At 42.2% G+C, this 26,912-nt stretch overlaps 1 protein-coding gene across 6 annotated transcripts in view; it reads left to right on the forward strand.

Annotated features, from left to right (window-relative positions):
- SOBP (sine oculis binding protein homolog) overlaps positions 1-26,912 on the forward strand; it is a 368,137-nt gene that overhangs the window by 220,476 nt on the left and 120,749 nt on the right. For all 6 annotated transcript variants that reach the window (XM_069235440.1, XM_069235441.1, XM_069235442.1 and 3 more), the window contains one exon: positions 6,461-6,556. In XM_069235440.1, the coding sequence (XP_069091541.1) occupies positions 6,461-6,556 (96 nt within the window). The remainder of the gene's footprint in view (positions 1-6,460; positions 6,557-26,912) is intronic.

Below are 26,912 nucleotides of genomic sequence, written 5' to 3' on the forward strand. Positions count from 1 at the left end.
ACCAAGATTAAGACCTGCGGTGGAGCTGGTAGAACAGGCAACACCAGCATTACAAGACTGGAAATCAGGAAATGAAGAAAGCAGAACATGAGATTCCATGCATTCTCCTGCTATGGTCAAACAATCGGGAATGCATCCCTTCCTCAAACGTTTCATGGCCACCCTTCTCCAGTTCTTCAGAGACCAGAGTCGTAGCTCTTCAAGCAACACCTCACCATAGGATAACTACAGAAATATCAGACCAGCACAGAAGAGTTCCCACCCCTAGCCCATTCTCCCACCTTCTGGTCTGCCCCCTTCCTCCCTCTGAAGCCTCAACACTTAATGCAAGCCGCTCCCCAGCTCCCTTCTCTCTACCGTATCTCTTCCTCCGTGGTGCATTATACCCACTCGCCCTCTATTTCTGCACTACACGCTGTAAAACCGCCTTGTGTGTAGCATTTTGTGTTTTTTTGGCCAGATTTCCCCTGTGCAAATTGACATTTCCATCTACTATGCACTAGTTTTCTTCTGGCATCCAGAGCAATTGTTAGGAGTTCCATCCGTATTGCGTGGCCTTCTTTGTATTTGTACAGACGTTTTTAGTTAGCATGTGCAGAAACATGCAGCTGAATTTATGGTTTTCTTGTTTTCCTTTTTCATATTTTATTGTGAATTACGTAAAAATGCCTTCAAACCGCAGGTGGGCTGGAGACAGTTCAGATGTAAACTACAAGCTAGGTGAGAGCGTAGTCATGAATTAGAGGACCTGGGAGTGAACTGAATGCAAGTGTCACTCATCGGACAGGGGCAGTGAGTGTGCTGGTGATTCAGCTACTTCACCTACCGCGCCTTGTCTTATGCAGCACTGAGTCATCCATAATTTTAAAAGTAAACAAAGAGAACCGGCGAGGTTACTGTATCTTTTCAAATAGATGTTTTCATAGCTACTGATTTAGATCAGAATATCCTGCTCAGTTCTCCTCCTCTTTTTGAAAGAATGTTTTATTGTGCATTTATTCGACAGATTATTTTTCTTGTTAGTCGTGATCCCCTCCGACTCAAACTGATCCAGCATCTGTAAGTGGCCACTGCATTGGCTACAAATACCAGTTAGGATTCTGTTCAGTCGATGGAGATATCATTAGGGAGTCACTACGTTGGAGACGGATATCTGCGATGAGCCAGTATGGTTGTTACAAATAACATTAGGGAGTCAGTACAGTGGAAATAAACATCTGCAAGGAGCCAGTGCACTAGATAGTCTTTGAGGAGTCAAAACATTGGAAATAGACATCAGCATTGAGCGAGTACGCTAACAACAAATCTCAGCTTGTCAATACAATAGCTGTAAATATCTGGAAGGAGGCAGCAAACGAGATACAGATATTTTTAAGAAGTCAGTACAGTGGGAACTGATATCTTCAGGTAGTCAGGATACAGATGTGTTTAAGGAGTTAGTATATAGACACTGATATCTTCAAAGGACTTAGTTCGCTGGATACAGAGATATTTAAGGAGTCAGTATTTTGCTGTAGATCTCGTCAAGGATTCAGTATGCTGGACAGAACATTTTTTAAGTGAGTGATTATATATAGATACCAGTATCTTCAAGGCCTTAATATGCCGGATACAGATATATTGAGGCGGTCAGTACATTGGAGACAGATGTCTGCAAAGAGGGCTCTCCAAAGATATAAAGGAGTCAATGAGTTGAAGACAGATATCTGCAAAAGTCAGCATATGGGTGCATATATCTGTAAACCATCAGTCTGTCGGATGCAATGTATGATAACACAAGTAACTGCCATGTGTGGCTTGTATCAGAGGATTCCACTCCACACCTCTGCTAAAGGTGAATGAAGCATACAAGCAATCTTACATTCTATTCTCTTCTGTTTTTACATCCTGGCAGACATTCTTCCACCTTGCAGCCGAACCTAAATTGTTCCTTAGTTGAAAATGTGTGAGTCAGTAATCATAAGGTGCATCCCTTCCACAGATCGCTGTTCACTCACACCTTCTCCCTCACATTGTACTTATCTGCTGACTAGTTAGAAGTAGAAACTGTGATACAGTTTATGTTGAGAGGGTTTGTTCAAGTGTTTTTCTTCCCCACTGGCTTACTGTTCCTACCATTCACCTCTTGTTGAAGCTATGCACATCTTGGACGTCAAATGGACTACTTCTGTTAGGAATGTTCATATTGGTACTTTTAGACTAATAGTTGTTACCTAATATATGTAAGTTTCTGAGGAATTGTCTCCAGTGTACATGATATACCTTAGTAGAGATTCAAAAAGGGATCATGCATTGGTCTCTCTATATTGCCAGACCTTTTCAATCCAGCTACACCTTTAGTTTTAGTGGCAAATCAGCTTCACAGAGAAGGCTGCAATCCTTGACTTACAGCTTAACCACGTTTGTCTCTCAAATGGAAGGTCAGTTTTGCCCTTGCTTATATATTTTCAGTGTTTAGAGCTCTGGGCGTGGCAAAGTGTATGCCAGACTTCATTTAGGATTTATTTACTGAGGCAAGGAGGAAGGGTGGAATAATTCTCCCCCTGCTTCTTTCTGTGATGTATACCACCTTCACTGTGATGAACAAATGGTCCATTTCCTAGCATCAGCTCCTCGAAAGTGATTGGCACACTTGGTACAGTGGAGAAGCAGGCACACCATGCAGTGCTTCATCAGGATGCAGACTCAGACATCCTTAGCCTGCAAAGTGTTTCTTTATTCTGTCAGGTATGTTATGGTGGTATGTGTGCCACTAACCAGTGAACAGTAAGCCCTTTGAGTTCTTCTTTTCCCTTACTTTGTGTTGCATTTTTGTGGTACTATGCGCCCCCCTTTCTGCATCCTAGATCAGCCTCACTCTAGTGCAAGTCTCCTGTCTAAGAGACATCTGTATCTTAAAGTGCACCTAGGCAGAAGTGTTGAGGCTCACATCTTCAAGCTGAACTACTTTTTCTTTACTTGTAAAGTGTATTTTATTACTAATCAAATGTCAGGCTCATTGTGGTTCTCTACAGAGACCTGGGGTTAAACTTCACCCATCCGTTCTTAATTTGGAAAGTGACTTCAAACTTCCACATTAACCAGCAGGTTTTTCTTCTTGTCTTCTTTCCTAAATCTAAAACCTTTTATGCTGATGGGAATTAATCAAAACTGCAATTTGTGCACAGAGTCAATCCTTTGTTCTAGCTACCCGAGGTTATATGAAGGCAACTGGTGAAATGCCTTACAGGAACAATCCTACTGAAAGTCACACTTGCACGGAGTGACCGAAAGGAGATTTTATGGCTTTGCTCTGACATGTGATAGCATCTTATATATGATCGGTGGCCACCTTGGTTACACAATGTATATTTAATAAACAAGGCATCTCTTTTGAGACCTGTTCATCCAGTGGTTTCCCTAGCTGGTGCTGCAATCGGCCCATATTCTGTACTTACCAAACTTTATCTAGAAGAGCGGAAATGGGTTGGGTTGAAGAGTAACAACATAATAATTGTCTGTTATTTATGCAGCATTTTTATCCAAAGAGCTTTGCCTAGAACATTTTATGTAAAATTATTATTACCGAGTCAAAATTGGTATTAAGTATTGAGTGTATTGCATAGTTAATTAAAACCAGTGCATAATAAATCAGCAATAGATAAGCAATGCATTTCTCTAAGACCATAGCAATACTTTAAAAATTATAACACTGACAGTAGTTGCCTCTCTGGGCCTAGATTATCGAAACTATAAACGTTTTTTTAATCACAGTGGGGCAAACAGTTATTTTACTTTCATAGACACAAGTACGTTTAATCCATCAGTGTCGGTCTTCGTGCCACTACCTCCTTAAACTTGATGAACCATACTGCAACCTGAAAGTGCTCCCCCGTTAAGTAGAGAACAGGAGCCTGACAATGACTGTGGATATTAAACTGAATAAATAATTAGCAGAGCCCTTTCCTTCCCTCATTCAGCAAAACAAAACATCTGCATAAAATATGAGCAAGTGATTTTGCCCTGTAGTCGTAAAGCATGCATCTCACCAAATTACGAGAGTGCTTCCTTTCTGGGAGGAAAAAACAGGATTGAGATAAGTGCAAACCAGAGATTTAGTAATAACAGGAAATTAATCATGCATGTGTAACTACTTATATTTCAGTTTACATGTGCTAATTCCTGACCATGCATGTCTGCGTTCTTGATGTCCCTTTAGTTCGCCTTAAAGCAGATTACTTCGAGCTGTGTATTTACTTTAGAATTTTATAGCATCAGTGATGGACTCACGTTCCAAAGGACAATGTGGTGAGGGTGGACATCAAGTATTGTTACTCTTTCCCTCAAAAGCTGCCTACTTATTTAACCGACCTTTGAAAGATGAGTTACTAAATCAGCCTACAAGCGATAAGAATCTGCGTCCCGCACTTTGCACACAGATCTTAACAACGAGCACTCACCTCGCTGTGCTAATTTAAAAGCATGTTACTTGCCAAATGGTCATTCTTTAAATATGTTGTGATTAAGCTGTCTCCCATTCTCAACTCTTATCCTTATCAGAGGCTCAACTAGGACGTCCCAAACAAATTCTTTAAAAAGCACCTTCAAAGATATTTTCGAAACTCCGGGTAATCCCTGGTACAACCTTCGAAGAGCTGCGATTTCGATTCTGGGCATAGAAAAAGCGGCCCTTTTTAACAGTGTTATCCTATACTCAGCTTGGAAGAGGGCAGTGAATAAGCAAGTGAAAACCGTCTCCTGGGAGTAAGACCTACAAAAGGGAGACAACTCGACACTGCTCCAGCCGTTGAATGACTCTTATCTTTTTGGGGAAACCACAGCCCTGTTTTATGGAAACTATAAATGTCAAATTGTGAAGGTAGATCCTCTACATGAGACTACTAGTCCTCCAGATAAAAAGATTTTAACCCAGCCTGGGAAGGCCCAGGCGTCAACAGATGTAGGCTATGCAACTATAAATACGAATTATGGGTGCATCTGTTATGTTCTTGCCCTTTCCTTCACTATCGGAGTAGACCCTTGCTTAAACCGCTTTTCCTGGCCTCCGGGGCATGTATCTTCCTGGAAGCATCTGCCATTTGCTTCAAGCCTATGGCTCCCTGGGCATTGGCGAAGTGTGCTAAATTTGTTAAAATAATAAGACAGCTGCTTAATCAATCCACGGCAGCAGCACCCAGTCCTTGATTACAAAGTTTGTTATTTAGTATAGGGGACCTTTTCTCCATGGCCTTCCTACTATGGCTTGCACTTCCACAGTTTGGAACAACCTTCAGTTAGTATATCCTATAATGGAAGATAACCACCATAATTATTGATCCTTTATCTGTTAATTGTATTTTTGTGTATGCTTTTTTGCTGCCCATCTAGGGACACTGAACTGCTCAACGTGTGTTTCAGTTGGACTGGGAGTGTAGTCGTGGATATGTTTTAATTAATGGAATCCACCCATTAGTATTTCTTGTTTTTTATTCCGTGTGCTTTTTTTAAGGGACTTATAGCCTGTTAGGTTCTGTAGACCCTATTTGGCATTCTAGGCATGACAGGATTTTGCTTAACAGTAGTTTTTAAACTAGGCTTTGTATGTGAACTGTGCTTGTTGAACATTGCACTTTGATCATTGATTTCATTCAGACGTTTGCCATTTGTAATAGCTTTCAGTAACTACACAATACATCTTCAGAACTAAACTAAAAAGAGGCTAAACTATTGGCATGATGTAACACTTGTCCAGTAGATTAACTTTAAGTGTAGGGTGTAGTTCAACGAGGACACGACGTGTGGTCAAACATGTGCAGAAAAAATGCTGAAGTGCAGTTTCCTGGTTCTGCCACACGGTGGCACTGGAGTCCTTAATGGAGTTGCTAGTGGGTAAGTAACCTTTTATATTTGGTCAGTGTTCAAAAGGAAAGAAAGAAACAGGCTTCTGAAAAGTTGATTCCAGTTTGAAAATATCAATAAAGTGAATATCTTGGCCAAACAAATTAAGAAACGCTCCAGCACCAAACCTCGAAGTCCACAACTGTGCCAGATTTTCAGAATTGACTCACTGATTCAAATAAATAAATACAATTAGATTCATCACAAGTAAGTGTATCTGAGATGGATATTCTGAAAGTGTGACACAGCTCCCCCCATCGAGGACTGGAGCTCTAAGTCTCCCTAATAGAGAGAATTGTGGTTTGTAAACATAACTGTAAGAGATATCAAGTGGGAGATAATGACGGAGATTGTTATGTTTGGTGGTTGCACGCTGTTTTCAATCCTACACCACATTGTAAATGTAATTATTGTCTTAGGCCTACAAAACAAAAAGCCTCCCAGCTACCATTATCTGAACAATGTATTGCGTCTTAATTTTTTTTAATGTTTTGTTTTACATTTCTGAGCTGTTTTGCATTCCGTTTTTTATTTTTTTCCATTATTTCTAAGTCCCTAAATAGGCCATTATATTTCCCTTCAGGCTAGAGATGAAGATGGACATGGTGAACATTTTCCACAGCAGCACTATGCTAAGGAAACTCCAAGGCTTGCCTTCAAGAATAACTGCGAACTACTTGTAAGACTAATATTAATAATCATACTTACAACAAGTCTACATTGTTACTTTAGCACAGTGAATGCTTGTATTACAACGCTTTGTAAGGATTTTGTTCATACATTCCTTATTAATCTAACATATGTGCATACAATTTGTTTTTTTAAGTTAACATGTTTAGTCTAGAACATTTCATAAATCACAAGATACTTATGTCGGCTGTTTGCCATCATTTATTTCCAATTCTACAACGTTAACTCCCTTTGTCTCATTTCACTTCTTTTCTGTTTTCTAAATGTTCAAGGAAACGTGTGGTATCGCAGAGAAAAAAAATATGTCAAGGTCTCCCTCAAATGAAACAATGTCACTTTGTCATGGAAACATTTTGGAAATATTTTGCCTTGTTTGAAGTTGCAAAACAGATGACATGCTTTTGGAACTGAAATATTTCCCCGCGTTTGATCGTAAAAATAACCCAACGCTGACTTGATTCTTTGCAGTGCTAAAAGCAAACAAAACCATGGTAAGGTTTTTACAAACGCAATAGGCTACGGTAGGGCCCAAATTGGCTAAGAGAAAGTTCAGTCCTAATGCATGACGAAGGTGGCGGACATTTTAGATTCCAACTGTAAATGAAAGTTGTTGACATTTTTGTTGTGACGGAAAGGATAGTATGATGGTGCCATCACTGTGCTGCATGTGCCACATCATTACAGACTTGTAAGGCCCTCTTTTTGATGGCGAAAGTCCTACTTGAACAAGTGGGCATTCTTATTTATTAAAGGGAAGGATCTAAGTGCGTGTCTACTGACCATATAGACAATTGTTAAGTAGCAGGTGGCAATGCAAGCAGCTGGAGACTTCCCAAGAGAAGACCTTGATCCATTGAATTGCTTGAGGTGATCCAAGACATAGCTTCAACAGAACCCCTGCTTTTTTAATATATATATATATATATATATATATATATATATATATTTATAAGAGAAGGTGATACTCAGCAACAATAACAATCCATTTTACAAAAGAGATCAAATCGAATCAATGGAAGCATGTATCAAAATTAATCAAATAAATAACTCCCCTCCCTGGTAAAAACCATCCCTAAAAACGTATGCCCCATCCCCCTCGCTAACCCTCCTTTACCCCCTAAAACTATGGCCCTTCACCACAATGTCTGCACCACCTGGAGAGAAAAAAAGTTTCTCCTCCCCCCAAAAAACAGACACTCTCACACCTCCAACATCGCCTTGCCTCCTACTCTCCCCCCTAAAGTGACTGTGCTAACTTAATGTGTCACTTATCAGGAGGCGCCCGTAGTCCAGCTGGTCCAACCCTAATTATCACAGGGTAGTGCACCTTTTTGCCTCCTGCACCACTATCCACCCTTTTCTCCTATACATTGCTTGCCCAGTCTCTCCAGTTTCTTTATAAATACTTACTCTGTCCATTCTTGCATAGTACTAGACTTCTCGTTAACTGACTCCTCATTTTTGTCTCCCACTGCTCGAAACTGGGCCCTACCAATTACTACCAATGAGTAGTGATCAATGATCGCACCATCAGTGCTTCTATAAAAATGTATTTCAAGGCTTTCGGTATTTTGAGAAAATGGTGTTCTCCCAGGACCAAAACGGCCACTCATTGTCAGGGTAGAAGATTTTCTTGAATGGAGCAGCTTACCACATTAAATACCCTCACACAAAAAAAGTTTAAGAACGTTACAGGCCCAAAACGTAGAGCCAGCCTCCGTCGGAAGTACATCTTGGGCACCTTTTAGCAGTTGATGGAAAGATCTTGTTCAGAGCGCATGGCGTTTGGATAAAGCCTTCACCCATTGAAGAAAGCCCTGCGCTGGAAATTTACACCCCTGAGACAGGTGAAACTCTGACCAAACTACCTCTCTCATTGCCGATTGCCGATGTCAGTCCCTGAATGATGCTTCCATTTACTTCTTACTATTTCTGTTACCGGAACAGAGTCTGGGGTTAGAGCCTGATGCCAAAACCTAATCAAGAGGTTCACTCGAGGTTTTAACCTTGGGCTCTCAAAGATGTCCCCCACCTTAGTTTCCCTATAGTTTCCTTACTTAATCCAGTCTACAGAGAGCTGCAAAACCCTAACCGTGTCTCAACATTAATATTAGGAATTCCTGGCACCGAGAAAATCTCCTTCCTGCATTGCCACAACTGGAAAACCGCTTTATATCTGACTTTCTTCTGGCATTTAGGGGATTTCATACACCAGGAAGGGTTAGGAATGTTCAAGGCTGTCAGCATTTGGAGGAGAACAGTTGTATCAATGCTAGTTGATTCCACTGACAGATGGAGTACCTGTAATGCAAGGGAAGCCATATAATAATTCTGTAAACCTGGGAGTTCTAACCAACCCTTATTCTTGGGCAATTGCCAGAACACTAATTTTAACTCTGGAATGCTTTTGATTCCATACAGGTGAGCGTACGGACTGATCCAAATTAGAAAAGAAAAAGTTATCTTATTTGTATGTAACAGCCAAAAAAAAGGAATACAAATAAAGGGAGTATCATTATTTTACTTAGGGCGATTTTACCAATAGTTGAGAGTGGGACTTGCCTTCAGGTTAACAGTGAACATTCAACTTAGTACAGGGTAATAATTATCGTGAAAAAAATCCTCTTGCTCTTCAGAAAAGTATATGCCTCAATATCTCTTAGGGCCCGGTTTGTAGTTTGTACTCAAAATGGGCTAGAGACTTTCTGGGGAAGAATTAAAGAGTAGACATTCTGTCTTAGATTCATTGATCTTATAGCCTCCTATACCTGTAAAGGTCTTGATTACATGTAATGCCCTCTTTATATTGTCCACTGTGGGTGTTAAATACAGTGCTGCACCAAACTATCATGATGCAGGACCTAGGCTAGGGGCTCGATGAACAGGGTAAATAACAATGGGGAGACATGGCAACCCAGGCTTGCCCCCTGGTCCACCAACACGTTCCCTGCCTGCTTGTTACTGATAATCAGTTGAGCTCTATCTCTCTGATATAAGGCCTGTATCGAGCTTGTGAGTTGGAGTGGAAATCCAAACTTACCCAAGAAGTAAAAAGACATTTCCAATCACAAGGTTGAATACCTTCTCTGCGTCTAGTAAAATAATGAGCGCTGGCACAGTTTGTTAAAAGCAGATTGATGAAATCAGCCATATGATGGGTATTCCTTAACAGGGTACGACCTCTGATAAATCCTGTTTGATCAGGAGAAGCCAAATCTGGAGCCACCAACCCAATCTGGTTAGCTAAAATCTTTGTGTATAGCTTATGATCAGCATTTGGAAAGGTTATCGGTTGGTACGACCTTAGGTCCATTGCTAGTTTTCTTTTTTATGGATATTAATCAGAACCACCTCCAAAAAGGAGTTTGGTACCCCAACCTCCCCAGGACGTAATCAAACAGTCCAGAAAGAGGTCCTAGAAGGCAGCGTGAATACACTTCGTAGAACTCCGGACCAAGGCCATCTTCCTTTGGTGTCCTATGATTTGCCATCTGTCCAGTTACCTTCCCGACCTCTCTCTGTGTGATTAGAATAATTAATATTGCAGAGGCCTCCAGTGTCTGACATGGCAGGTTCAGATCTGCCAGAAAGTCCTCTAATTTGTGCTTTGTGGCCACCTCTACCCCTCCCATCCTATCCCCTGATAAAGGGTTGAGTAATATTGATGGAAAATTCGCTAGATATCCTCAGCCCTGTCTGTTAGCTGACCAATGCTTGAGTCTTTGATCTGCTGTATCAGATTCCGATTTTTCTTCTCTTTAGCCCACCATGCTAAAAAAATAGCCTACGTATTCTCCTTCTTCGTACACCTGACACTGAAAGGTCTGATTAATTATCAGCTCTTTTTGGAGATGAAAGTCTCTGATCCTCTCCTTTGCCTTCAGCCATCTGTCTTGCAGAGAGTTATTGGAACTGTATAGTGCAACTTAATACATTTTGTCCACATCCAGTTGCAGAGAAGAAATTATTTCCCTATCCTTTTTTTAGCTCTAAACACTGCCCGTGATAATGAAGACCTCCCCCCACGCCATTGATGCATTTAAATGCCTCCTTGACTACCGATGATTGACCGACACGTCATTTGCTAGAAAAAAACATGTGGGTCTCCAGATTCACCTGTACCAAACACTCCTGCCTCGCGGTGGCGGTCTTACTGCTGTGGTCCAGGCAGTAAAGACCGCTGCATTACGAGTTTGGTGGTTTGGCCGAAGCCAAACTGCCACAACGCCGCCAGTCCCGCTGGTGTGTTCGGACCGGCGTGGCAGGCAGTGAACTCCTCCAGGCCGGCAGCATGCCTAAGACTGCCGGCCATATTACGAGGCAGCAAACCGTCAGGCTTTTCATGGTAGTCGCCCCACTAGGAAAACCCTGGCGGTAACACACCCGGTGACAAGAATCTCAATTCCTGTCACCAGCACACATCCACACACTTGCAGACACCCCCACCCAACCACACATTTGCAGACCCCCCCCCAACTGCATGCATACATACAGACACCCCAACCAAACCGCATGCCTACATCCATACACCACCACCCAACTGCATGCATACATCCAAACACCCCCACCCAACCGAGCACCAACAGACACGCACCCCCACTCACTTGCACACAGACATTCACCCCCACTTGCTCGCACACATAAGCACCCCCCTCTGCATAGATACACACACACACCTCCTCCGCATACATTTACACACATGCCAATCCGCAAACATTCACACAAACACACCCCCTTCGCATACATTCACACACACACCACCAGGCACGCATACAGTCACACACACACACGCGCGCACACCCAGTCCAAAACACACATACATGCTTGCACACATGCACCTACCACACACACACACACTCCCTCTTCCGGTCAGTCCGCCTACCTGTCTGGGCCGCACACCATCCCACATCAAGATGGTTGTCCAAGAGGAGGTGGATGTCACCGTTTCCACCACCAATGCTGCACTGCCGTGCAAGGACCGCTGTGTGATATTACTGCTCATAATATGGCGGGCAGAGTACTTCCGGCGTGGCGGTGCTGGCATTGGAACCGCCTCTCACCGCCATTGGTTAGGCTGATGGTGTCGGGTTTCCGCCCATAAATTGACGGTAATCCGATGGTAAGTCGTAACATAGCGGTCTTTGGACCACCAACACTGGCGATCTTTTGGTGCCCGTGACCACGGCGATCTTGCGAAGTCGTAATAGGGGACTCTGTCTCTAAGAGCATGGTCTTTTCCATTACCTATCTTGGCCTCGCCACTTGCAATGGAACTAAACAGCTATACACCACAACTGAGTGGTTAGAAAGGCCACTGACATGTTAGAATACATCTATTATGTCCAGGGAAAATGATGCCAAAAACAGATCAATCCACGAAGCGGAGTGAAAACATTTGGAATAGCAGGTGAAAGATTTCAACCATGCATTTTTAGAGCACCAGACATCTTGTAAACCTAAATGAGTACACAAGTCTCTAAAGGCTCTCTCTGTTTGTCTTTTGTGCTGGGTGCATGCAACATTAGAGGTATCCAAAGCTGGGTCTGACAAAAAATGTAAATCCCCATCCAGGATAACTTCCCCAGTAAGGGGACACAGGAACCATGTCAAGCTCTGAAGATGACTAGGATAATCACTTACTGAACCATAATAGCTTCCTGTTATAATCCTGTGAACTCCCTCCTTCTATGGGAAGTATGGCCCAGTACCCCACATGATCCTTGATAACCTTATTTTACTTTGCTTGTAGATCTTTCATAACAAAGATAGCCACTCCCATCTGTGCCATGTTTGCCAAAAGAGAAGAATACATCCTATGCACCCGACTACCTCACTTTCTCCTTTTCCCTTCCTGACATCCAGTGAGTCTCCTGTATCAAAACAATACTAGGTTTATGTTGTTTTAACCAACCCTCTTAACCCTGTTTTTCAAACTGTTAACATTAAAGCCAAGCAATGTTAGATTGGCCATCACCCTGGCCATTTTGTATCCCTTCTAAAGAACCTGTTAACTGCACCTGCTTCTCTGAAAAAGAAGCTTGTTCGAAACACAGAGCTAAAGCAAAAACAGTTCCTTGTCCTATACTCTGCTCCCTCTTGTCTCTTCTTCCCTTGACTTTTTCTTCTGCCTCCCATTGCCAACCCCCTCACCCCCCCCCCCCCCCCCCCTCCTTCCCACTCCAATTTTTTTTGTCTGACCGGCTGCCGGGCAGATCCTCCCAGCCCGCCCACATGGTTGCGATGTGTACCATCCTTATCCAAACATGGGTGGTACCCCCCACCAATACCTATGTGAAAAAGAAGAGAAAAACGAAAAAAAGAAAAACGAAAAGAAAGAAAAAAGAAGGAAGAAAAGAAAGGCCCAAAACTAAAAAAAGCATTTATTATGTAACTATATCCAACTAGCTAGGTCACCATGGTGTGAACATCCAGCAATCAACCAATCCCCTACCAGCCGTGTAAATGCAAATATTCTGATCATTCCTAAGGTATATTAACTAAGGCTTCTAATCCATTCTGTACAATTCAGGGTCCCTCTCTTCCTGACAAAGATGTTTTACGAGCAGGGAGAAAGGCTCAAGCCCTCATTAGAGTCCATAAAGTCCTGGAAATTCTCTTTCTAATCAATCATTAAAGTTGCTCCGCTCTGCCTTCTTGTAGTCTCCCCAGCTAAATCAAGAATGATTGAGAAAGTGAAGCCTCTTTCCAAAGAAATGTTCTTTCTTGCCCTAGCAACAAGCAGAACTGACTCCTTTGTCCAATAGTCTTTGAAACAAGCAATAATTGTCCGCGACTTTGTGCTTGCCAGCACCCAATGGGCCCTTGCTATTGACAAATCATGAGCCGACAGTTCTGCGATCTCTGAATCTAGTGACTCCCTTGATAGCTGCCCCAGGCATTTTTCCATACGTGGCTGCGATGACTCTGAAGCCTCAGGGATCCCCACCACCTGTACATTTGACCAGCGGGACCAGTTCTCCGGGTCCTTACACTTTCTCACCAAGGATCTGATTTGTTGGCTGATGCTGTAGCTTTGGTAACATTCGATTTTACTTGCTTCTCCAGACTCAACAGACACTTTTCCATCTCTTGCCTCTTGATCGAAAAGGAAGTTGTTTTTGTGTTTAGAGTCTCCACCTTTTCTGTTAGCTTCAATTAGTCAGGAGTTTGTTCCCTTTGGGTCTTCTTTAGTGTCCTAATTTCTGACAAGATAGACTTGAACATCCTTCTAGAAGACCGACCAAAAGAGAGGAAGCTATTGAGCTTTCTCAGTCGGCAGACTTCAGACTCATCCCCCCCCTACGCTTGTGGTCAGTGGGGTCCTCTTGTTTCTATCTGACCTTCCTGCCACTCAGGTGGCTGTCTCTTCGGGTTCTGGGCCTCTGCTGGCTTCTGTCAGCATTGTCAGAACTACAAACCTATTAGCGAAAGGGGCCTGCACACAGAACCTCTGTTTGTATTACAAAGTAGTGCATTGGAAAGCAGAGGACAGCTGCCTGTGTAGAGCCCATTTCTAAAAGGCAAGATTGACGTTTCCATAATGCAGTGTAAGGGAACACAATAAAAGGCGTGAAAATGACCACCTTATTGGTGTGTGGAAGGCACTCCAGAGGCAAATTGCTATTTTGCCTAGAGTGCCAAACATCATCACATAGTTTAGCAACACATTCTATAGCTGGAAAAAAAGAAATGCATAAATCTTGGATGTTCCCCTTCAAGTCAGATTCAAATCCAATAAGACTTTATCTGTTCTTCATCCTTCTAGATGCATAAAGTAAGTACCAGTGTGCTGACTGGCAGATGTATCTATTGTTCCAGTGTTATTAAGATGGATTAAATCAGCATAAGGGTATTGTGAAAAAAAAGACGTTTTTATGATGTACTCTTTGGGACTGTTTCACAAACTGCACTTTGTAGTACATTTTGTACTACTACAAAAACAGACTACAAATTGAAATTCACAAACTGTGTAGTTTTACACCGCCGCATTACCTATATTTATGTATGTAAGGTTCTCTACCCAAACTGCAGGGTTTCCGTGCACTTAAGTATACGTGTTAGTAGTAAATGTGGGAGGGTCTGGAGGGAGGAAGTGGGTGAGAAAGGGGAAGACTTCCCTCTAAAGGGGGTGGGATAAGGGAGAGGTAAGTCACCTTTTTTTGTGAAAGTCAAAGTCTCTTTTTAAAAAGCATGGTGCTATGCCTTCTCTGCAGAAAATAGGTTTTTAAAGCACAGTTTTCAAGAATTTTCCATCAATTTACTCCCAAGTTGGAAACGATTGCGTGCGCTGAATATAAGATGCTTCTCCAAATTTGTAGTTTGTATCAATTACTTATTTACAAAATATGTGCTTCGTTGGGGTAATTTACCTTTTGATTAAGGTTATTTGGAGCCATTTTTCCATTTGTGTATAATTGGGAACAATAGCACGAGCTCTCGGTAATTTGGTGAGACCGACAGACATGAACAGCATACTTTATTACCCGTACATCGGTGTTTCCTACATTTCGAAAGCTGAGTGAATGTATTAAACCTCAATTAGAAGCAAAGCCGGGGAAATATAATGTGTTTACCGCAGCGGGAATGTATCTGCCAATTTACAGTGCAGGCGAAAAACTGCGGAAAGTTAGGGCTTTAAATGGAAAATAAATCGAAACTTGTTTATTCCTCGGAGAGCGAGGAAATCCTTGGGGTTTTCTTAGTGCAATTTTCGCGGACGTTTCATAATAGCCTGTCAGTTGGAAGAGGACGCTGAGACTCCGAAGTGCTTTCTTAGCTTCAGGGCGCAGCTGCCACTCTCCGGTAGTCTGCAGCTGCAGGCGCGACGCCTTCCATGCTGAAAAGGCTCGCGCTCGGAGGGCGCTTCCGGGGTTGTTCCGGGGCACGAGCTGCTGATGGCTTCCGCCTCCCAGGGCCCCAACAGAAGGACAAGAGTACATGGCTGGGTTCTTGGAACTTTGGGTAACTCTTTTAGACTCTGTAAGAAAACACAATGAAAGACATTAGCTAAAATAATCATGTACCTTGTCCACCCTTGTACTGTGCTTTTAGCAGTAGCCTGAGATGATTTAAACGTAAAAGGAGGCATTTCACTGGCAAAGCCAAAAGGCCTGGGTCTGGCGAGATGGTTTAGTGGCTTTTTTCGTTGAAAGAATTTGAAATGAAAAATAGAAAAACAAAAAAATTGCAGCTGTCTTTATCTGGCAGCCACAGGCTTGCCAGAAAAATGTTGTTTCTTTAAAAAAAAAACTTGCAAGCAAATAGTATAAAAGAACGAGTGCTTCCTAACAGTCAGATATGCTTAGAATAGGTATGGACAATAGAAGGCCTTTTAATTGTAACGCACATCACAGGAACATATGATTCTTATTGGCTCAAAGAGAGGTACTGTTGGCTTCTATTACTTTAACCTAAAGTCAAAGTTCAAAGACAGAAAAATAACTAAAAAATGATAAAAATGGATAATAACAGCATAGCAAATTATGAGTCTAATAAGCTTGGGACTGTAGCTCACGCGCTTATTTTTAGGCAGATGTGCAAGTGTAGTCCAGCAAAAAGCTGTTTCTCACAGTGACAGACAGCGAAAGGGTGGAATGGCAACCCCATTGTCCCTTGTTGTTTCTATGAATGACAGCTGAGCAGACAAATGGATGAAGAGCACTGAGCCAGTGTCCACTAAGCATGTAATTATGTAGGTTATGTTGATTACATGTGGCTGTCAAAACAGTTAAAGCTGTCTCTAGTTCAGACCTAAAAATTGAACAGTAATATAATACCCTTCACGTGCATGGTTATGGGAAAATTGCACATAGTGATAGTTAAGACTGGCCTGGATTAAACTCTCCGTGTTGCATATAGCAGAATTGTTTGGCACTCAGTGCTCAGTCCAAATCCCGTGTATTTTGTGTGCTTTCCCATCGTTTGTAGAACAGAGGGAACTGATATTCATTTAGAGTTGAAGCTAGCTTGGTAAACCAGGGTTTTAGGCCACAATGTATCAAACTGATTTTTGGATGTTACCTTTTATAGATTAGCTTTGAGAGCAGGGAAAAATCATTTTCTCTGTTGATGTGAGCCCACGTTTGCTTAACTAATTGTCTATACGCATGTTTATCCTCATGCGTTTAAATGTCTGTATTTCATGTATTGTGGTATACTGCCAAGGTGCTGTTACATGATTGCTTTAGAGCAATTTGATGCACTGTTGAAAATTATATAGCCTTTTCACAAAAATAGAAACCGTGGATTTGTGGTTGCTTAATAATAATGCTTTAGTTTCTGCTGAATTTCACAACCAAAAGATCCTTTTGTCTATCTGATTTTGAACTTTTACCAGTTATACCTGCCTTCTATTTTTCAACTATTTTCAATAACTGAACCACAAAAAGAGCAAAAGAGCAGTCTGCAAATCCATTGCAGCTACTGGACAAGGGGACAAGGCGGTAGCTCGCTGGCCCCGGAGACAGGTGCAGGCCGAATCGGACCGGTCAGGGACAGTGGGCTAACAAACAGTGGCCCTAGCTTGAATTTAGGCAGTCACCCAGGGTCAGCAACCATTGGTTGTTAGGTGATTGGCGGGGGCGCCTGGGCAGGCATCTTCGGCAGCCACACCAGTTAAATAACAAGCAGGGCTACTTGATCGCTCTCTTTTTCACTCCTGGCTGCCCCTGGAGACTGCGGACGTGCCCCTTCCCCTTCTTCAGACCAGATTTCTTCTTTTCCCACCCTCCCATCCCTTTATTAAATCCAATGGGGGCGGAGGAGGAGTCATGTTTGGCCACAAAAAACAGGTAGGCAACCTTGGCATCAAGGATATAAGTGCAGGCGAATTCAGGATGGAATCAGTTTTAAGCCTTTAACTGAATCCGGGTCAGGGGTACTGCTGTCTTTATTGAAAGGCTGAGGACGTCCGCTACCGCGATTGTCCATAGCTGGCCAGGGTAATCCATTTCACGGCCCTGGGGATACTGGGGGATGGTGGGCTGCGCCAGGGGGACCGAGGTATGGCCCGGTTGACAAGGCCCATCTCCCAATGGGTGCCAGGGGGAGTCCTATGTATTGGGTTGCCCTGGCATGGTTGTTTGGGGGACCAGCTGTCATGCTGGCTCAAGCTCTCTCTGTCTTGAGGGGACAAGTGAGTTTGCTTTGTAAAGGACAGCTTATTGAAGGACCAGCAGGGTTTCATCCCAGGTCCAAGTCAATACAATCAGTCAATGCCACAAGTGGCCTGGGGAGTGGTCAACCATGACTCCTCATGTATTGGGTATTTGCTGGAAATTCTTCATATATTGGTATTGAATATTTGCTAGGAATTTCATGTATTAGTTATGTACATGTGATAATTACAATGTTAATCTGTACATATTGTAACAACATGAGAAAGAAAATTTGTCGTGTTTATGAGATGTAATAAATACTGCCGGAGAATGTTTTATTCTCTAATGCAATAATGGCATCTTGTATTGTGTCCTTGCAGAATCAGTCATGGATGTGTAGATGTATAATGTTTGAGTGGTTGAGATATGACCGGTCTCGCTGCGGTCCCCCACCTGTAGTAAAAGGGTTTCTTTTTTGTGGTGGAGAGTAAGGGGATAGCCGGATTTTGCTTTGCAACATTGCTGCCGTAAGAAAATTGAGCACTGCTTTGCATGTCCTCTGATGTAATTTCCAGATTGCATGGTTGAAGGGAAGTTTCAAAATAGAGATCAGCTCACTCATGAAAAGTTCTTTATCAAATAAGTTAATAGATCCTGAAAAAAACAATGATATGTTTGCTTTCCAATGCTGACAAAAGCGACAATAAATGTCTGCTTCAGCACTGCAAAACAAGTAAAAGATAGCTTTGTGTGTACAGTGCATGGTAGAGGTAAAGAATGAAACGTTCGGTGACAGAGTGTACTTTTCAGATATGAAATGGGCGCTTGAGTGCCCTCACTGGCTCCGTGTATATATATATATATATATATATATATATATATATATATATATATATATATATTATCAAAGAGGAAAGAAAGTTCCACTGGCACTGCACAACAACCAAAGTCTTTAATATAGGCTTTCAAATAATATTAGATGGTTCACAGACAAAAGCTTGCTTTAACAGCTACGCGTTTCGACCATTGCGGTCTTCTTCATTAGCATCAAACTTTTGTCTGTGAACCATCTAATATTATTATCTATTAAAGACTTTGGTTGTTGTGGAGTGCCAGCGGAACTTTCTTACCTCTTTGATAATTCAAATTACGGGTCCTGCGCCCGTAGCAGTGCACCGACCTCGCTGGGCCGGGTCAGGAAGAACAGCAGGATATATTTGTTTGAAGTGAATATATATATATGTTTCTATATGTACATATATTTAAGTTTTTAATGTTTAGCTTTGTTTAGATATTGAATTAGAAAAATGTAGGAGTAATTGTGTGCCACTGTTTCCCACCATATTGTGCTATGCATAGGAGCACTTAAGTGCTAATCCTCCATTAGCGATCCCTGCATCTATTACAGCCTTCTTGGAAAATCCATAACAACTGCCGGCAACACAAACCCACAGATATGACCTTACTGCTCATCCTCTTTTTCCTTCACAGACCATTCCTTGACGGTAACAGTCGTAGAATAAGCAAGAGGCTTTTTGGTGTGTGCAGTGTGATCATTGCGGCACGTTTGCCTTTTTGATGACACCTTGTATGATGCCTGGCCCCTACTTCTGGTGACATATGGGCGAAGTTTATTCTTCAGGTTTCCACGTTGAGCCGATATAATCTCTGATGGAAGCATCCGTCCTTTTCATTGACATTTTTTGAGCCCTAGGCAGGTGCTGGTTTTTTAAGGCCTACATCCCTCGGTATCCCTGGGTATAAGGCCTTGGCAAAATATCCTTATTACACTCCAAACCCCACAGCTTTCTTCTATTGAATGATACAGTGCAATTTGCACTATCTCTTGTTAAGGTGCAAAACTCTCTTTTACTCATTTGTGGTAAAACAATAGTGTGATCGGGATAGCATAGAAAAATACTTTGCAAAATAAAGCACCAAGTTCCACAAGCATGCAAAATATTAACTGAATTCATCTCAGTTTCATTCAGAATTGTTCCTTTGGTTCTATGTCTTTCGAGGGGCATTCAGCGTCAAGCCACATAGTCAGATTTTTAGGATATTCATATGAGACTAAATTTATGTACCAGGAAACTTGACTCGTTTACATAGTCAGGGTAGCTAGAAAACTGAGTATGTCCGAGACTATTGTGGGCTAATGTTGGACCCCACTGTATTGAAAATTTCACAAAGGGGACACTGCTCACTTACCTCACTCCTTTTTCACATTTTTCTCCATCACTTTCTGTGTTGCCTCCTCTCTCCCACTCCCTCTGTCTCTCTCTCTGTTTCCCTTGCCTGACCTTTCCCTCATTTTCCTTCCTGTAGCTTAGACGCTTCAGATACAAAAGTGGATCCTTCTTTGTTTTAAGGGAGCTGGAGATTGCGTGTTCATATATATGCAACATTGGAAGCATCCCACACATCAAGCATCCACACATCCACCCAGCCACATCCCCTGCTTACCCATACTAATCCCTGGAGTGTATCCATAGTAGACATGCCTATGTGCTCTCAGCTCGAAAACAGAAATACATAGAATGGTAGTTTCCTTATTAGGTCGTTACACACAGAAATCGAAGAAAGACTACAGAGACAGCTATCAAGCAGCTCTCAGCTATAGAAATAAAACTTAGGCAATAATGCAGAACTCGATTGAAAGAAGCAAGCACTAAACAGGATATAGGTATGATCTTCGGCATTGCTTCACTAGTGCATCTCTTTAAGTATTTTAATTTTAGCCCAAAGACACAGGGAAATAAAAACGTAAAAGCGAAGACTTACATTATTGTAGCCTCTAAATTAAAAAACGGTGTAGCTATATCTTTCTGCTTCCTTTTAGTGGTGTCCATGGAGAAAACTCTGATTTCTACCTCTTGAGAAGTACCAATCCCTCTACCCAGGGAATGAACACATCTAATTATGATGACGTTACTTTTTCTATACTTCCTCCCAGAGAACAGGTTACTCTTAGTCCAGAATTTTCAAGCTTTGATATTTTCATTAGTCCAGAATCGCACAGTTCTCTGACCGGCCCGATGTTATCCATGTTCCCAAATGCTGGTACTACTTAAAAGAGGGCCCGTTCTGTTTTGTGGGAATGGGTCCCTAAGGTTAAAATCTTGAGGTGCAAAACTACAGTAGAGCTTCCTTTCAAGAATTTTCTCTCTTCATTGTGCTGATAGTGGAAGATTCATGTAATTCAGTGCTTTTGCAATCTATATACAGTAATTATAATTTTCCCACTAAAGGGGAATGGAATATTGGTGAACAACTGTTTTAACAGTATGGTGCCTGGATATAGTGGGCTAAATAGGGTTTGAGAGTAATGTTATGTCTTGAACATCGTTTTTAAAACTATTGCCCCACTCGAATTAATAATTTAAGTCTGTAGCTGATAGAGATGTTTAGGTCATGATATGTATGTCAAGCAAAATGTTTGTTACTGGTATTCTTACATACCATCGTTTTAGGTTTACACATCCAGAAACGCTTTTCATGACCACTAGAATCTGAAACTTGTCATGTATATAGTCCTACATAAAATTCATTGTGATGAAGACAAAAATATTGTCTTGAGATTTCTTGTGGGAAGGCGAATTCCATAGCTGGTAACAAAAGTTTATGATCGTAATTTTGCATTCTCCATGGTAAAAATCTTAAAATTCCACAAGATGTACAACATCTTAACTGTTTTCTTGTTTGCACCTATGTATAGTGTATTGTGCACTGCATAGTGACATCATGCATGCAAATAATAACCCAATAGCAAGTGTGTATAATAATATAGAGTTCGGGGCACATATATGCATAATAATTACAGTAATAGACTCACCTCTAACACCCGTGTGATTTATAAAGGTGCTTGAAACAGTCATCAACCACCTACTGCCCCCAACTTGAGGAAAAAGGCCTCTTGAGTAGCTTTCAACCAGGAGTAACACTACTGGGGCATTGAGAACGCTGGTGTAAACCTTGTGATTGGAACTTCTCTACTGTCATGATTTGTGCTATTCGTACAAAACCGTTCCTGTCAAGTTAAACTTTAGCTATTTCTCTCAAGAGTAGCCAACATTGAATGTGGCTTTTTCCAGGGATCTGTCTTACCACCAGTGCTGCTGAACACTTGCCCCCCCTCCACCCCACACTGTCATCTTAGATTCCAACAAGACAGAAAGACTCACGGTTCCACCTCTAACTTGATGATGAAACTAGAAAAGCACATAACTGTCTCACTACCTTTTCCACATTCACCACTATATACAGAATAACTGGCTTAGCCTCTACATTGATAAAACTGAAATCCTCTTCCTGGGTCTTGAGGTCCCCACAACTTCCCTTTATCTTGGCTAATGGTTTGGGCTTGCGTTCTACCTTATGGATGAAGCTTGTAATGTGGGAGTACTCCCTGCTAGTGAGCTACCATTTATTCCCCAACTAAATGTGGTATGTATAACAATATTCCACCATCTTCGTCTGCTAAAAGGGGTTCTCCTATTGCTCCACTTCCAAACAATTTTATCAATCCTCATCTCAGTTGTACCCCACGTGGATTACTGTAAAAGCTTATATATGAACCTCTTTCATGCATCTAGCTCTTAAAATATCAATAGAGCTCAAAGCCATCTGTTTTTTGGTTTCAAACGATATGACCACATCACTGCATCGTTGAAATTAATCCAGTGGCTGCCTGTAAAATATAGAGTGGTCTTCAGGGCACCCTGTAAAGTACATAAGGTGCTCCAGGGGTGATCCCCCAACCACCTCAACCCAACCACCTCACAAAACTGATTTTTATCTTCTGACCAGAAACCTTATGTCCACTTATAGAGATCTTCTGAGCACCAGACCTACTAGAGACAATAGATTTTAGTGCGAGAGGGGCGGGGGAGGTTGAACATTTCATGTTCTGGGCTCCTCTCTGTGCAACATCCTACCACTACATCTGAGGCCTGAAGATGACTTTAACGTGTGCAGCACATTCTTAAAGACTCCCGTATTAGATAATTCACTTCTCATCACATCATGCCTCCTCAGTTGGTTCTCGTGGTCTGGCTGGTCAGACATCAAAGGCAAATGTACTTTCCTCACCATTGGCTTCAAGCTTCAAATTCTTTTACGGCTTTGTCATGTTTTTGGGCATTTTTGTTGGCGGTGTCCATGGTGCACTCCACCACTATACTCTTTATCACATATCATTATATGCACCCATTTCACAGCGCTCTACTGCCCCGTCTGAGTGGGTTATTGCTCTTTATTAAAACCCCTAAATGAAATAAGGTAAATAAAAATGTGTGCGCCTCTCAAAGCTGAGCACAGAATCGGCCATGCTTGAGGGGGTATAAAGAATTAATAACCCACATGGGTAAATAGGCACAGGTCAGTGACATGTCAGCTGTACATGCAGAGGAGTGTGAAAGATTATTGTGATGGACTTTGAAGTTCAGGTATTGCATAGAATGGAGCATTTTAATGCTGCATTATGACATCTTTTTACCAGAACTATCATATAACATTGTTGAATGTTTTTTGGGGTCCCCTGAATGAAACATGCATGCCTAATTTATAAAACCTTATGTGCATTCGCAACCAAGTATAGTTCTTTGACATCCTATCGCTTTAACAGTGAGTTGTCCTTAGGAATTCAAAGGCATTTAGGCCCATATTTATACTTTTTTGCGCCGCATTTGCACGGCATTTTGACGCAAAGGCGGCGCAAACTTACAAACCAGTTCTAGTGGAACAAGACACTAAGAGGTAAAAACAAAGCCTCAACGTAAGGAAAGACAAGTAGATACTCATTTACTGGCTGATTTGTACAGAGTGAAACAAGAAAACCTGGATAAATTGTGGCTTCCCTGCTTAAAATGTGTGATCTTAGGCAAATATTTTAGTTCACCAAAACTCTTATATCTTCATTATCGCGTACGAAAGCACTTCTGAAAACACAAGTTTATTCTACCAGTTGTACAAAATTATCGCTTTTCTAAGTTCTTCTCAGTGAAGTGCTCAAATGTCAAAGCTTCCACATATTCAAGAAATACACTTTTTTACCTTTGAAGAGACTTTATCATAATTTATGTGGTTCGTTGTATGATTTACATAACACATATTCTCAAGGTTCCGCGTGTGCATGGGCTCTAAAATTCCAGCCAGACCATTGACTCAGCTCTCCCTGTTAATTTGTTGGCTCGGCCTCCTCCATTAAGGGTGTTTGTAGTTGGCAGGCTTGAAAGTTATTAGAGACTGTGGTAGGCTTGCAAGAAAAACAGGGTTTGAGTTTTCGTTTTGAAGTTGGGTGGTTGTGGGTAATGGTGAGCGAAAATTTGACTTTGAATGCAAAAGAGGTGGAATTTGCCCATTTCAGCATTCCAGTGGTGCTCAGAATGCAAATGTTTTCTACACTTGCATTCTTTACCATGCAGGGGCTCCCAGTCAGCTTTTAAGTGACAACGGAAGAAGTGTCCATACATGTCTCTCTACATCATCATATGTATATTAAAGATGCTTGTCACTTTTTTGTGGAGAGGTTCTAAAGTTTCTTGTCTTAATGACTATCATAGGTGTTTTCAGTAGAAACGGGAACGCTCCCCTGATTTCACCTTCAAAACAAAGAGCAAATGCTAAAGTTACCAGGTGCACCTTGGACACCATGCGTGGCTCCTGGACTTTTGTTTTCAAAATCATTGGATCAGGTTTGTTAGTCCAGTACAGGCTTCTCCGATGAATAGGTTGTGAGCTATAATAGGTAGCTCTCCTGCTGCCTGTAAGTACCTCTCTTGTGTACAGCCCAGCCTACTAAATTAGAAGTTTCTTCTTGGTTGAATTAATATATGTGTACCAAAATTGAAAAGTGTGTATTCCCGCAAGTTGATATTTGGAGAAATATGATTGAATTTCAAAATATATTAAAGCTGCTATTTATGTGATTCCTCATGCAGCACTGGGGAGATGTATTAATAATATTAACTTGGTGCCAGGAGCATTGCAGCTATGGCTGTTGTGCATTATGCATGTAGAGGCATTTTACACTGACACTCCATTTTTTACATCACTGTTGGCAGCCTGCACGGTGCACTGTGGAGAGCACTGCTGACAATCTTGCATGAATGGTCACTATGTAATCTTGTCTGATGTGGTACAATAAAGCACATAAGACAGAATAGCTGGAGCCAAGGTAGGGGGTGTTGCTGTTTGCAGGGCTTTTATGCAGACAGTTCTTATCGCTCCTCTAGAGATTGGGACCCTGGGCCTGGGCTAGCTCGCCCTAAAGCCGACCCTGCTGCTGACCCTAGGATGGCTCTCACTTATTTTTAGGTGCAGCAAAGAGGACTTGTACAAATGATTAGTACCTCATTATATTTGCTTCAAACTCTATATTCAAACTCTAATAAGATTAGTAGCTTGGGATGGTTTTCATTGAGCACTAGTAGCCCCAATTTCAGAGAAAGTTGGAGACTCCTGGCCCAGAAGCTACGGTTTGACTCAGGAGTACCGCCCCAGAATGCAACAGCCCAAAACTGGGAAATGATATACCGAATTGGTAATATTACCAAATGCACATACAGTCAGTGGCGGAGGGGAGTGACCTACCCACATTTGAATTGTTTCTAAATGTCCCTACTTGTGTTGGTTAAGGGGGTTTGTGCCGCTAGAAGATAACGTGATTTGCTGAGGATAACACAGCATGAAACTTCGTGTAAAACATAATTCAAACTTTGACTTCCTTATTACACAGTCAACAAGTTTGACAACCACTGCACCACCAGACCGCTGACAGTGATTTAATCGTATTACCTGTAAAACCATTCATGCCTGCTGGAGAAAAGTGAGACGCCGTCCATGTTTTATTATCTGTACACTTAATGAATTCTGTGCAGTGACTTAATTGCTTTGGAGTGCTTCGATTAGTGTATTATGGAGCGGCAAGGACATGTTCAGTTAATGAGTGGCGGGGGCCTTGGCCTGGCATCTACCTGCCTTCGCTTTTCAATTAATCAATTATACTTCGATGGCGTGTAATTACACATTACCGAAGTTATTGGATGTCTCATGGTGGCTGTCCCTGAGGCCTCATGAATACGCTAATATAACACACCTGTAACGACCCGCTCCCAGAGCTGCAAATTGCTCCCATTTTTCTTCCTGCTAAATGACGGTGAGCGCAATTACTATTAACTTGTCTTGAGTCACCTCTTGTCACTGAGAGAGGGGGAGCTGGACAAGGGAGAGGGAAGGAAAGAATTAGGGAGAGAAAGACAGACAGGGAGCAAGGGGGGGGGGAGAAACAGCAAGAGGGAAAGACAGTGGAATAAAGAGACACATAGCGAGAGAGAAAAAAATAGAAAGAGAGAGAGAGGGGCATAGAAAGAGAGGAAATGCACCTGTCTTTGAGTGGAGGGCCCACTGTGACAGTATCGGGCACCAGGACACTATTTCCTTGTTTCACAGAGACAGCGGGAATGTCAATGTCCAGCTCATTAACACTTACAGCGCATCAGGGGTGGCTTGTGTGAGATCAGACTGCTGCGCACACATATTAGGTCCAGCCATCACTCACTCCGAGATTCAGAGACATAGTGGTGCCACAGTGCTCATCCTCACCAGGAAGGAGCCATGACCATAGAAGAGGGAGCTGCAGTAGGGGCCTCTGTATGTGAGCACTGCGTGGGCATTGGAGCACCCGCGTCAGCCAGAACCGCACCTTCAAACAGAAAGTAGTGTATGTAGAATCCTAATGGTTGTTTGGCAAAAGATTGTCCACTAGATAAAAAGTGGGCAAAGCTTGATTAGATAGGTGAGGGAGGGGAAAACTGGGGGATTGGTTAGATGGGGAAAGGGAAGAGGGACATGCAGTATTGGCAAGTGGAAGCAGAGGGTAGAACCGGTGATGTGGGTTCTTGGCTCCTGCTGCATATCCCCCCTCTCCTTGACCTGGCTTAAAGGTCATATGAATTCTCCCCCACCCCACCCTTAGGACACAGATTACATGCTAGCCTGATCAAAGAACAACCATATTTACAAGCACCATGGCATACTACCCAGTCGCTGATGCCGTTGTGTCAGGCCATCGTGAACAATTGAGCCTGCTTGGTAACCAATTCAAATACCCGCACCTGCAAATGCAACTAGAGTGAATCCATGATTGATAAACATTCCTTTCTGACCAACGAAAAACCCTACTCAGAAGAAGTTTCCAGCTAAGTTAAGATATTGGCCATTCCTCTCCATTGTGTTGAAGGTGAAACA

This window comes from Pleurodeles waltl, chromosome 5 (assembly GCF_031143425.1).
Source record: "Pleurodeles waltl isolate 20211129_DDA chromosome 5, aPleWal1.hap1.20221129, whole genome shotgun sequence".
NCBI classification, from domain to species: Eukaryota; Metazoa; Chordata; class Amphibia; order Caudata; family Salamandridae; genus Pleurodeles; species Pleurodeles waltl.